The sequence below is a fragment of the Papaver somniferum genome, chromosome 4 (assembly GCF_003573695.1).
Source record: "Papaver somniferum cultivar HN1 chromosome 4, ASM357369v1, whole genome shotgun sequence".
In the NCBI taxonomy this organism is placed as follows: domain Eukaryota; kingdom Viridiplantae; phylum Streptophyta; class Magnoliopsida; order Ranunculales; family Papaveraceae; genus Papaver; species Papaver somniferum.
In genome coordinates, this window is record NC_039361.1 from 139,734,987 (window position 1) to 139,749,195 (window position 14,209).

Here is a 14,209-nt window from a genome sequence, read left to right on the forward strand (position 1 = left end):
TATTGATTGAGTCCTATTGGATACATTTTTTTTCTTTTTTTTTTTGGTAAAAGAACTGAAAAAGACCATCAATCATATGGTCTGGATTCCTAGATTGGAAATTACATTTCCAGGAATTTGATCTGCAGTCCAATTAGCTTGGACTCCATTTGATAAAGCATGAGCAGCAAGAGTATGAGCCGTATTATTGGCACTCTTGGGAATGAATTTGAAAGAAACTCCGTTAACCAATCTGCTTTGCACCTTGATACTGTCAAGAAATCTCCATATTCTCCAGGGGGTTCCGGGTCTCGCCATTGAGGATATTAACCACGACTTGACAGTCACCTTCAATGATGATTGATTCCAGACCAAGCCAAACTGCTAGATCAACATCCAGGGAGAAACCATCAGCTTCTGCCTCTACTAGCGCGTCAGATGAACCCAATCTTGTACTAGCACCACAACATTTACCTTCATGATTCCTAACGATAGCTGCAGAAGCATAGTGCCCATTTTTAGCGGCCGCATCAACATTGATTTTGAAGGTGTCTGTTGGTGGAGGTATCCATGTGTGAGTATGGTTATTGTCGGTTACATGAGGTTGAGAAGCGCCTTCAGTTTCCATAGTTTCTGCAACCCCAAAATATAAATTGAACCAGTACCCAAAAATCTTTAGAATCTCCTGAACTTGCAACTGTTTGTTTTCAAACACCAAACTATTCCTTGCTTTCCATAGTGCCCAGCAAATCGTTGCTCCCATTGCGAAAGTGTATTCACTGTCCTGGCCTGTGAGCCATTGCTCCACTAATTGAGGGAACGTAATGTCGTGGTTCTCTTACAGCCGTAATCCCATGGTTGAGGCGAACCATACCATTTGAGCCAGATTGTAGTGAATAAGAAGGTGATCTGTATCTTCTTCATGACCATATCGGATCAACACCTTCCACAAACTTTCCGATCCTTTGCAGAAACCCAAGACCTCTGTGTATTGCTCTCCACACAAACAATTTAATTTTTGGAGCTATGCTGCCAGTAGCCTAAAACTTCTTCCAAGGAAAACTATTTTGTCCAGCACCCGAGGATTCACCAGCTCGTTCCATGAGAAGTTTTTGAAAAGATTGAGGGGTGAAGTTCCCATGTGGTTTTAGTTTCCAGATTAATCTATCTTTAGCTTCCTTGTTGATGTGTATCTTCTTGATATGTGTTGCAGTGAACTGATCGAAAACATTTTCTAGAATGTTTGAATCCCATTCGTTTGTTTCCGGATTTATAAGATGTTGAACTGTAGAAAAATCTTCAGAGTTCTCTGCGACCCCGGGAATTGTGTGATCTTGAATGGAGGGAATACACAGTTCTTCCCTGATCTTTATGATTTCTCCGTTACCAATCAACCACAGACAACCTCTTTTGAGTAGAAATCTTCTTTCCAAAATTGCAGCCCATGTTGTGGAACATTTTTGTGGCTTACTGATGGACCAAAAAGACCTGTTCCTGAGATACTTCGCTCTTAGGATGCAGCTCCAAAATGAAGTAATGTCATTTAAGAATCTCCAAGCCAACTTAGCCATTAGTGCTTCATTTAAGTCCGATAAGGATCTTATACCCAACCCTCCTTTCTCTTTTGGAATGTTAAACCACTCCCATCTTAGAAAATGCATTTTTATTCTATCTTTCGTATGCCCCCACCAGAAATCTCTCATGATTTTTGTGAGTTTATTCAAGAAAATTTTGGGAATTATTGCACGCGACATGTAATACACTGGAATTAAAGCAAGGACTTGTTGAATCAGCACTACTCTCCCAGCATGTGATAGGGAGTATCTTCTCCATCCAGTAAGTTTGTGCTCAAACTTCTCTTCAAGGAAATTAAAATTTGTGGTTCTACTTCCTTGCTGCATTATCTTCACTCCTAAATATTTTTCATCCTTTGTCATTCTACAAACTCCCAACTCTGCAATGATTTCTTCACATCTATCATCATCAACCTTTTTGCTAAAATGGATAGATGACTTGTTATAGTTGACTAACTGTCCCGAGACACTGTAGTATTCTTGAAGTATTGAAGAGACCGAATAGATGGTGGTGTTATATACTTTTCCAAACAACATTACATCATATGCGAACATAATATGGCTAACACTCGGAGCGTACCTGTTTAACTTATAGACACTATATAGCCCGTCCCTCTCCATTCTATTGATAATGCTCGATAGAGTTTGTGATCATATGATAAATATATATGGCGACAGAGGACAACCTTGACGAATGCCTCTTTCTCCATTGAAAAATCCTTCTGGTTTCCCGTTTAGAAGTATGGATAAGGTTGTGGTAGATACACAGTTCATGATCAGACTATGGGTTCTATATTTGATTCCAAAATTATGTAGAGCTTGACTAAGGAAATGCCAATCAACCATGTCATATGCTTTACTCATATACAGCTTTAGTGAAAAGGCGCCTTGAGTGGAAGTGGAGGTGTGCATGGAATGAAACAGCTCCTTTGCGAAAACAATGTTGTCCAAGATTTGACGTCCTGGTACAAAAGCTGATAGGGTCTTTTCAATGAAATTCTCCAAGAAAGAGCTGAGTCTTCTGGTTATTATTTTTGTGACCACTTTGTAGAGGACATTGCAAAGGGCTATGGGACGATAGTCTGCAGCAGTGGAAGAATTCTTTTTCTTTGGAATGAGAGCTAGGTACGTGTGATTGAGCCAGCTGGTAAAGCAGCATACCTAAAGCAATCTTGTATTAGAGTGACAGTTTCCGACCCAATAACCTGCCAGAATTTTTTGTAAAACAAGGCTGGATATCCGTCTGGCCCAGCTGATTTTAGAGATCCCATGTTCTTGATAACTTTGAAAATCTCCTCCGTAGATGGAATTGCACATAGGGAGATGTTGTCAGCAGTAGATATTTTGTTGGGATTATCAACAGAAAAACTAGAAGGACAGACATTAGTATCTTTAGAGAACATGCTACGAAAGTGAGATATAAGATGATCTTTAATTTTATCATGCTCGGAGAGCCATTCATCATTGCTAGTTTTAATGGAAAATTTTTTGTTCCTACTTTTTCTATGAACTACAGAAACATGGAATACCTGGTATTTTTGTCTGAATTAGGAACCCATTGAGATTTATTCCTTTATTGCCAAAACATCATATCTTTCTTCTCTAGAGTAGAAATTCTCTAACAGATTGCCTTCTCTTCCTCTCTGACGTGGCTTAAGTGTGTCTTTGCTTGGAGGTCAACCAATTTTTATTTCTCTTCATCAATCTCTCTCCTAGTATCTCCAAAAGTGTTTCTGCTCCATTTCCGCAGCCCTTCTCCGAGTTGTTGAAGATGTACTGTCATATCACCCGTAGAATTCTCCCAATTGGTCTTCATAACCTCGTTGAATTAGGGATGGTCAGTCCAGTAGAACTCGAATTTATAGTTTGGTTTCCTTTCGGATGTCTTCTCATTGTGTTGAGCAAGATGGTTGAATGGTCGCTTTCTAACCTTGGGAGATGAAGCACATCATTATCTGAAAAAAGTATCCTCCATTCTGTGTTGCATATGGCTCTATCCAGTCTCTCGAATATAGGTGCAGTTTGTGTTGCATTGTTGGACCAAGTGAGGATGGTCCAGCATAACCCAAATCCATTACATCTCTTTCCCTGACAAACTTTCGAAGCGCATTGTAGCTTATATCTGTGTGTACATAACCAACGTGCTTTTTGCTGATGCATCAACACATTGAGGTCTCCGATAATACACCATGGTACGGTAATTTCACCAATTGTGAGATATATGTTTCTCCAGAACTCATCTCTGTTATTGTGTGTTGGTGGTCCGTATATGCATAGTAGATCCCATCTAGGTAGACTCAACCTGGGTCCTATGATGGAATGCAGGAGATTCTGCGATTTCGAGAAAATTTCTATATCCACATTGTCTTGCCAGAGCACATCTACTCCACCACTTCTTCCTTGAGCAACTACAAAAACGAAATATCGAAAGTTTAGTTTACTAAAAACTCTCATGTTGTTAGCCTCATTCAATCTAGTTTCAGAGAGAAACAAAATAGACGGGTTACAACTTTTTAGGAATGAGTTTAAGGCCAGAAATGTCGTCTCATTCCCAAGACCACGACAGTTCCAAGATTGTATCAGCATTTTCCTTGCGATGTTTCAGGGCAAGTCGCCACAACCACTTCATTGATGCAGGTACGATGGTGTTTCTGGGGTGGATCACAGTCCATTTGAGTTGGTTGTCTCTTGTTCCCAGATATCTTGAGTGATTCAGATGATTCTGATGTTTGGACATCCCTAGCATGTCTCTTCCAATGCCTCATCTTCTTATTATGGTCTTGTTCTCTCAATTTAGCTGCAGGGATTACTGTTTCTATTTCTTTGTGGATTGGTTCTGGGTTCTGATGAGAAACATGGTTTTGGTACGGCTTTTCTAAGGGAATAGGGGTATCGGTTGCATTGGTTGACTGGTGTGATGTTATGGGATTGTTGTGGTTGGGCTTTTCTAGGGCAGTGGTTGTCGGGTTTGGGTGAAGGGGTGTTTTGTGGGTTTGGTGGTTGGTGGTTTTAGGGGCAACCGAAATATTCCCTCCTTTATTTTCTGAGCATATTTTTGAATTTGGGGTGGAAGATTTTTGAGAGTCAAGGGTGGGCGATGGAGATTTAGGGTTGTTGACTGGAGTATCTTTTGCTGCTGAGATTGCGTTTGAGATAACACTCGGATTATTTTAAGCTTTATTTTTGGTATTGTCCAGTTGTAGTTGGTTAGGATGGGAGTGAATATTGGTTGATAAGGAGGGAAAGATTTAGTTTGACTGAGAGAATGATGCCATATTATCCGGTGTTGAAGAGGGAAAGAACTGGTTTGAATGTGGGTTAGTTGTCGCCGTTCTATTCTGTTTTTCAATCCTTGGACTGTATTCTGTTGATGATTTTTTCTTCCATGACTGCTGACTTGACTAACCAACCTTAGGTTTGAAGCTAACATTGATCTCCTCTGTGAATCTGGCAAGATTCATGTCTTGCATTTTCTCCATGAAAGTTTCAGGAGAGAAAAATCTCATTTTTTCACATTCTTTAGACAGTTCTGGGCATTGCTTCATAATATAACCAAATCTTCCACAGAAAAAACAGATGCGAGGTAGTCTTTCATATCTCAATGTTGCTGTGAGTTTCTTCTTGGTTGAAGGAAGTATGAAGTTCAGTTCTTGTTTCAATGGTTTGGTGACATCAACCTTGACTCTGACTTTAGCATAGCTTCCACATTTAGCTTGTTCACTAGGATGGATTGGATATGGTGTTCCTACCTTTGAAGTTAAAAATTCTACCATCTTGATCTTTTGTGCACTCATAGGAAGGCCATGTATTTGGATAGTAAAATCTGCAAACTGGTACTCATATTCGTGTAGTAATTTGTCTGGATCACATACTTCAAACAAGAGAAGATCTTAGTTTATCGACTATGGTGTCCTGGTGATGATCATATTGTAAATGCATCCAAGTTCAAACTTCGCTAGATATATACCCTGACCAAAATTGCCGATATCCATCTTGCCAGAAGGTTTCCATGATCTTTGCAGCAGGTTATACATGATATTGAGACCATATTCTCTTCTTGTTATTGTTGTTACCACCAAGGAAAACTTGTGCTCTTGTTCTTTTTCAATCAGATCTTCTGGGATTTCAAACTATTGTTCATCTTCTTTAAAGAGTGATGCCATACGATCCACCAAATCATCACATTCAGATCCTGAGTTGTTTGATGTAGAAGTCATTTGGAGAAAGGTGAGAGAGCCACTAACAAAGCTACCAGAAGATAGATGATGCCGAGATCCAAATAAAGGTTAACTTGCAACAGCAAACAAACAAACTAGAAAAACAGAGAAGGTTAGAAGAGATTAGGAGGATCGTCCTATGACGAGAAATAAAATCATCCTAAAAGATGAAAGTGAAAATCATCCTAAAAGATGAAAGAGAAACGACATCGTTAAAATAACTATTATTATTGGATACTTAAAATTCTTATTACCTGATAAATTTAGAGGGGTTATTAATTTAATACACTGGCCCAAATCGGGGCTGGTGAAAAATATCATCTTAGAGAAGTTATTAATTTATCGAAGTTCTAATGTAATAGATAATCATAAATAGAAAAATAATTTTGATATACTCATTTGTATGATAAAATTTCACAAACATCAAAGTTTTAAGATAATTGATTATCTTAAAAAGAAATCTCGAAAAGAACGAGGATCTAGGATATATTTTTTTTTAAATCCGCTATTGTTTATTTTTGATAGTTTAGACGAAAAACACCGAAAATTAGTTTTGTTAAAAAAAAATTGATTATATGAAAATTTTATTTTTTTTGATAGCAAAAACAAAATTAACCGAAAAACAAACGGAAACAAAGAAACAAGCACTAAAAACTAAGCCCCTCTGGTATAAGTAACACATGAAAGGAGATTAGGAGGAGAACACACCGCCGCGTGCTGTGCGAGATCATGAGCCATGTCGTTGGCATCTCGTTCTATGTAAGAGAATGAAACTGAGGTGAAGTTTTTAGTGAGACCTTTGATATCATCAACAATGCGAGTATAACAAGCCATGGAATAGCTGAGCTTTCTCCTTTTAAGATTCAGATGAGTTGTTGATAGTCTCCCTCAATGAGAACTCTTGCAAATTCTTTCGTTTTGGCTAACTGAAGCGCAAGAAGAATACCATACATTTCCGCCACAACTGAACTATTTTGGAGATTGAGTGATAAAGCAGCTACAAGTATCGTGGATGAAGATCTCTATCTACAATCGCTGCACCATACCCGTTCCCGTGTACTGCTCCATCAAAATTGAGTTTGATCACCCCAGGTTCCGGCGGACTCCAATGAGGACGACTAAGTGAATTTCTTCCAGGTTGCAAATGCTCAACCGCATCAAAGTTATAATAGTCAGTGAATAACAATCGAGCCTCATGAAGAATCTGATGAACACTAGTTGATTGTTTATCAAAAATCATCCGGTTTCTAGCTTTCCAAATATTCCATAATACATTAGCTCCATAACATAAACGAGGCATAATTGTCTTTAGCCATCAATCAACTTGCAATTAAGCCTTAAACTGAGAGTGAAGCGTCTGAGTCAAACCTAATATTCAGGTTCGGAGCAAACAAGATAGCATTAGTTCTAGAACAGTTTGCAAAATAGATGATCAATGTTTTCCTCATTACCAACATAGTAGTAGAAGTTTACGTCGATGTTCCGCACAAATCTTCCAATAGTGTTTTGACATCCCAATTCGTTATGCACCATTCTCCAAATGAAGACAATTACCTCAGGAGCAATATCGTCTTCCAAGGGAAATTGATACTCTATCTAGCTGAAGATTACACGTTAGCATCTTCTAACAATTTTTGGAATGATTTAATATTGAACTCCCCTATACGTGTGTATTTCCAAATTAGCTTATCTTTTCCTCCACTTTTAGGAATATGAGTAGTGTTAATTGTTGCTGCGGTAACATGGCAGAAATGTAAGTTAATCTTAGTGACATTCCAGTCAAGACCATTAACTGTGTAGAGATCACGAACTGTTGAGGAACCATCCATATTGATTATCATTTTCAGGAGTGTGATCGGGAAATTTCAGGAATCCAAGGATCATGCCAGATATTTGTAGTCTTCCCGTCACCAATAGACCAAAGACAGTCTTTTCTCAAGTCTTCTAGGATAGATAGAATAACTTTCCACGTACTTGACGAATCATCTATTTTCTTTTCCTCCCAAAAGGAACCAGAACGGAGATACTTAGCACTGAGCAACTGCACCCAAGTTGCCTCGCTATCAGTACGGAATCTCCAACCCAGTTTGGCTACCACGACCTTGTTTAACTGCTCCAAAGAACGAATACCAAGACTCCCACACTTTTTACTAAGAATGGCCTTGTTGAGTGTTAATGTAATGTTCAAATGTAATAGGAGTGTAAGAATATAAGTAGTAGTAGAATTGTATGGACAATAGATGTCCACATGTCATCTTATCTCTGCGGTCTTATATTGGCCATGTGTAGAGAGAGAAACTATTATGAAGAAAGAAATCAAAGAAAATAGAGTGAGTAGAAACTATTAGTTTCCCACTCCTTCATGATCAAAATCCTTATTAATCATCATCATAAATTCAATCAAATATCTAAAAATTGGTATCAGAGCATAGATCAAGTGAATCTGATCTTAGAGAGTGAAAAAAAATAAATTTCTATCCATTAAATCTCAAAAATCGGCAACATTCAAAATTCTCAAAAAGTAAATCTAGAAAAGAAAAAACCCAATTTTTTTCAATCAATTATCAACCAAATCAATGGCAAGTACTAGCAATTCAAGTTTATGCATTCAACAACCATCAATACCTCTTTTCCATGGAGAAAATTATGATTTTTGGGCCATCAAAATGAAGTCCTTGTTCATGTCACAAGATGTGTGGAAGATTGTTGAAAGTGGGTATGATCAAATTGAAGATACATCAACTCTAGATCAAGACCAAAAGAATTTACTTAAGGAGAGTAGGAAGAAGAATGTTAAAGCATCCATGTACATCCAACAAGGAGTTGGAGACACTATTCTTCCAAGAGTAATTCATTTTCCTAAAGCTAAAGAAGCTTGGGATATTCTTCAAAAGGAGTATGGAGTTAATAATAAGGTAAGAGAGTTAAAATTACATTCATATAGAAGAGATTTTGAGAATCTAAAAATGAATGAAAATGAATGTTTGAATGAATTTTCTTCAAGAGTTGTTGAAATTGTAAATAATATGTTGATGTATGGTGAGAAGATGGAAGAAAGAAGAATTTGTGAGAAGATATTGATTTGTTTGCCGGAGAAATTTGAACCCATTCTGGAGGTTTTGGAAGAGACTAAAGATTTCTCTACATTAAAGTCACAAGAATTATGGGATTCCTTGAAGGTGTATGAGCAAAGGTTGTCAAGACACTCCGAAAAATCAATTGAGAGTGCTTTTCAATCAAAATTGAACTTGAACTGAAAAAATTCAGCAATGAAGAAGAATGAGTACAAGGGTGAATCAACATCTAACTTCGAAGGAAAAGGAAAATGGAAGAAAGGAGGATCAAGCTCTAACAACTACACAAAGAGTGATTCTTCACAAGCACCAAGATGCAATTTTTGCAACAAGAATGGTCATTTGGAGAAGAATTGTTGGAACAAAGGAAAACCACAATGTCGCAATTGCAAAAGGTATGGGAATTTGGAGAAAGATTGTAGATACAAAGAAGATGAAGAACAAGCCGGTAGAGCCGAAGAAAAACAAAATTTGTTTTATGCTTGTCAAAGTGCCATGGGGACTTCCAAGAGTGAAGTTTGGTTTGTGGATAGTGGATGCACAACTCATATGTCCGGTGAAAAAAGCTTGTTTGTTGATATGGATACATCCATAAATTCTCTAGTGAAGATGGGTGATGGAAATATGGTTCAAGCTAATGGAAGAGGACAACTTGTGTGCAAACTATCAATGGAGAAAAATACATTAGAGATGTGTTATATGTTCCGTATTTGGCACAAAACTTGTTAAGTGTTGGGCAACTTGTTGAACTTGGGTATGCCGTTCATTTTGAAGATGGGTATTGCACCATTTATGACAAGAAGCACAACAACAAGAGACAAGTCATGAAGAGTATCAAGATGGAGAAGAATATAAGCTTTCCAATTGTGTTTGAAAAGAAAAAAAATGTTGCATTGAGGATGGAAACCATTGATGAAACATGGTTATGGCATAAAAGACTTGGGCATTTGAATTTCAATAGCCTCAAGGTGCTTTCCAACAAGAACATGGTGCAAGGACTTCCACAACATATCAACCACAAGGATGGAGTGTGTGAAGGTTGTGCACTTGGGAACCAACATCTCCAACCATTCCCAAAAAAATGTAGCATGGAGAGCGAAAGAACTTCTTGGTTTTGTACATACCGATGTGTGTGGACCAATGAAGACACCAACTCATGGAGGTAATAGATACTTCATTTTATTCATTGATGACTTTACTCGTATGACTTGGGTCTACTTCATGAAACAAAAGTCGAAGTTTTTAGCATCTTCAAGAAGTTTAAATTCCTTGTTGAAAAGAAAAGTGGTCACTACATCAAAGTTTTGAGAAGTGATAGAGGTAAAGAGTACAACAACAAAGAGTTTGATAAATTTTGTGAAGATGAAGGCTTGGAAAGGCAACTAACCGTGGGTTATACTCCTCAACAAAATGGTGTTTCCGAGAGAAAGAAGCAAATCGTGATGGAGATGGTGAAGTCCATGCTTCATGAGAAGGGTATGCCTAAAGAGTTTTGGTCTGAATCCGTTAACACCGTCGTCTACTTGATGAATAGGTGTCCAGCAAAATCCGTATGGAACCAAACTCCTTTTGAAGCATGGAGTGGGAGAAGACCATCGGTAAGGCATCTCAAAGTTTTTGGTAGTGTGTGTTATTCTCAAATTCCAAAGGTGAAGAGAACAAAGCTTGATGAATCAAGTAAGAAATGTATATTTCTTGGCTATAGCCTCCAATCAAAAGGTTATAGGTTGTTTATTTTGAAAAACAACACAATGATCACAAGTCGTGATGTCTTGTTCGATGAAGGTGCTTCGTGGAATTGGGAAGAAGGTAAAATTGAGAAGAGAACCGTTATTCTTGATGATGAACAAGAAAATTCAGCAACAAATGAAGTTGGAGAAGGTGAAGAAAATGAGGAAGAACTGCCTCAAACACTCCCAAATACAAGACAAGGAGCATCTCCAAGTATGTCTCCAAGTACTAGTGTATCAACATCACCACCATCGGCACCAAAGAAGATGCATAGGTTGAGTAAAGTGTATGAAATATGAAACTATTGTACGGTTGAACCGGAAAATTTTGAAGAAGCATCAAAAGAAACGATATGGATAAAAGCTATGGAAGAAGAAGTTTTTGTCATTGACGAGAACGATACATGGGAGAAGGTAGCAAGGCCAAGTGACAAAGAAGTTATTGGTGTGAAGTGGATTTACAAGGTGAAGTACAATGCGGATGGAACGGTTCGAAGATACAAATAAAGGTTGGTAGCAAAGGGCTACTCACAACAACCCGGTATCGACTACAATGAAACATTTGCACCGGTTGCTCGTCTTGACACCATTAGAGACGTGATTTCTATGGCTTCCCAAAAAGGTTGGTTACTTTATCAATTTGATGTGAAATCGAAATTTTTTAAAGGAGAACTCCATGAAGAGGTCTATGTAGAACAACCACAAGGTTTTGTGGTGCAAGGAGAAGAAGATAAGGCGTACAAGTTGAAGAAAGCTTTGAATGGACTAAAGCAAGCACCAAGAGCTTGGTATAGCGAGATAGATGGATACTTCAAAAGGAAAAACTTCAACAAAAGCAAGAGTGAGCCTACACTATATGTGAAGACAAAAGGTATGTCTATTCTCATCGTTTCCTTGTATGTTGATGATCTTATCTTTCGGGCAATGATGTTCATATGATTGAACAATTCAAGTGAGAAATGATGATAAAATATGAGATGAGTGACATGGGTTTGCTCAAGTACTTCCTTGCTATAGAATTTCATCAAAGTGAAGATGGAGTGTTCATTTCTCAAAACAAGTATGCCGAAAAGGTGTTGAAGAAATTTGGTATGATTGGTTGTAACCCCACATATACACCACTTGTAGTGAATGATAAACTCAAGAAAGATGATGGAGGAAGAAAAGTTGATGAGACTTACTATAGAGGTCTTATTGGAAACTTGTTGTACCTTACACATACAAGACCCGACATCATGTTTGCTTCAATTATGCTTTTTAGGTTCATGAGTTCACCTAGTCATTTACATATTGCCGCCGCAAAGAGGTTGTTGAGGTACATACAAGGAACAATGAATTTTGGAATCATGTATTCAAGAAATTTGGATGTAAAATTAGTTGGCTATTGTGATAGCGACTTGGAGGGTGTATTGATACATGAATAGTACATCGGGGTAAGCTTTTTCTCTTGGTTCGGGTATATTTACACGGGCATCGAAGAAGCAACCAACCGTAAATCTATCCACGACGGAAGCGGAGTACATTTCTGCATCAATAACTACATCTCATGTTGTATGGCTAAGAAGAATCATGGAATACATTCAAGAGAAACAAGAAGGGTGCACCAAAAAATTTTGTGACAACAAATCCGCAATTTCTATGTCCAAAAATTCGGTTGAGCATTGTAGAGCAAGGAACATCAAACTCAAGTATCACTTCATTAGAGAAGCCGTTGAAGATGGTGAGATAGAACTCAAGTATTGCAAGATGGAAGACCAATTGGCGGACATATTCACCAAGGCACTTCCCAAAGGCGCAAGTTTCAAAATTTTAGAGAATTAATTGGAGTTGTAGAACATCACATTAAGCAGGAGATTGTTGAGTGTTAATGTAATGTTCGAATGTAATAGGACTGTAAGAATATAAGTAGTAGTAGAATTATATGGACAATAGATGTCCACATGTCATCTTATCTTTATGGTATTATATTGACCATGTGTAGAGAGAAATTATTATGAAGAAAGAAATCAAAGAAAATAGAGTGAGTAGAAACTATTAGTTTCCACTCCTTCATGATCAAAATCCTTCTTAATCATCATCATAAATTCAATCAAATATTTAACAAGTGTGATCGGGAAATTTCAGGAATCCAAGGATCATGCCAGATATTTGTAGTCTTCTCGTCACCAATAGACCAAAGACAGTCTTTTCTCAAGTCTTCTAGGATAGATAGGATAATTTTCCACGTACTTGACGAATCATCTATTTTATTTTCCTCCCCAAAGGAACCAGAACGGAGATACTTGACACTGAGCAACTGCACCCACGTTGCCTCGCTATCAGTAAGGAATCTCCAACCCAGTTTGGCTACCATGGCCTTGTTTAACTGCTCCAAAGAACGAATACCAAGACTCCCACACTTTTTACTAAGATTTAACCACTTCAAATTAATAAAATTTAACCAGTTGGTCTCTCTACTATGACCCCACCAAAAATTTCTAAGAGTTTGTGTGAGTTTATTGATTACTTATTTAGGAAGAATCGATGTCTCGATGAAGTATAGCAGAATGGAAGAAAGAACTGTCTTGATCAGCCGTGTTCTGCCTGCATGGGTAAGATTGTGGCATTTCCAACCGGCCAATTTTCCATCCATATTCTCATTGAGGTGATCATAAGTTGCACACCGATTAGCAGGTAGAAGAATATTAATACTCATATACTTCTCGTGCCATAATACGAACCCCTAGAGAGTCAGCTACCTCAGTTTTAACCTCATCTAAAACTTGCTTTCCGAAGAGAATGGAAGACTTGGATAAATTCACAGCTTGACCAGACCATCGGGAGTAAATCTATAAAACAACCTTTAGAGAGTTCAGCATGGTTGAGCTCATATCTCCGAACAGAAGGAGATCGTCTGTGAACATCACATGGGAAATGCTAGGCGCCCATCTATTGACCTTGTACACGTTAATTCCACTTTCATCATTAACCATGGAAAACCTTGAGAACATAATATAAATAGGTAAGGCAAAAGTGGGCAGCCTTGACGAGAGCCTGCCACTATTGAAAAACCCATGTGAATGTCCATTTACCAGAACGGAGAACGAAACAGTTGAAACAAAAGATATAATGAGCTTTAGTGAGTTTTCGTGGATGCCAATACCCTGCAAAATATGGTCATTAAAAAGCTCCATTCTACCCTATCTCATGCCTTGCTCATGTCCAATTTAAGTGCCAATGCACCAAAGACATATTTAGATTTTTTCATAGAATGTATAAGTTCCTTAGATATCACTATATTATCTTAATTTTCCGTCCTGGTACGAATGCAGACCGACTACTATCAATGAAGTCGGAGAGATGGGATCTAAGCTATAACTTTATAAAGAACGTTACACAAAGCTATAGAACGATAGCCACTAGGCAGGGATGGGTGTTTTACCTTTGGAATGAGAACCAAGTGTGTGTGTGTTTGAGACCCAAATGAATTGTAGCACCACTGAAGGCCATCTGAATCATCTTGACAGTGTAACTCCTTACAACTTCCCAAGAATTTCTATAGAAGCATACTGGATAACCATCCGGACTCATAGACCCCGTTGGAGCCATACTTTTCAAAACATCACTTATCTCCTTGTGAGAAAAGATATTAGATA

At 38.0% G+C, this 14,209-nt stretch overlaps 2 protein-coding genes across 2 annotated transcripts; one reads left to right on the top strand and one right to left on the bottom strand.

The window, feature by feature from the left end:
- Positions 1-253: 253 nt before the first annotated feature.
- Positions 254-742, bottom strand: LOC113273202. The gene has a single exon (XM_026522960.1). The coding sequence runs from the start codon at positions 740-742 to the stop codon at positions 254-256; it is 489 nt and encodes a 162-aa protein (XP_026378745.1).
- A 7,694-nt stretch (positions 743-8,436) lies between these two features.
- Positions 8,437-9,027, top strand: LOC113273203. Its single transcript, XM_026522961.1, has one exon. The coding sequence runs from the start codon at positions 8,437-8,439 to the stop codon at positions 9,025-9,027; it is 591 nt and encodes a 196-aa protein (XP_026378746.1).
- Positions 9,028-14,209: the final 5,182 nt, after the last annotated feature.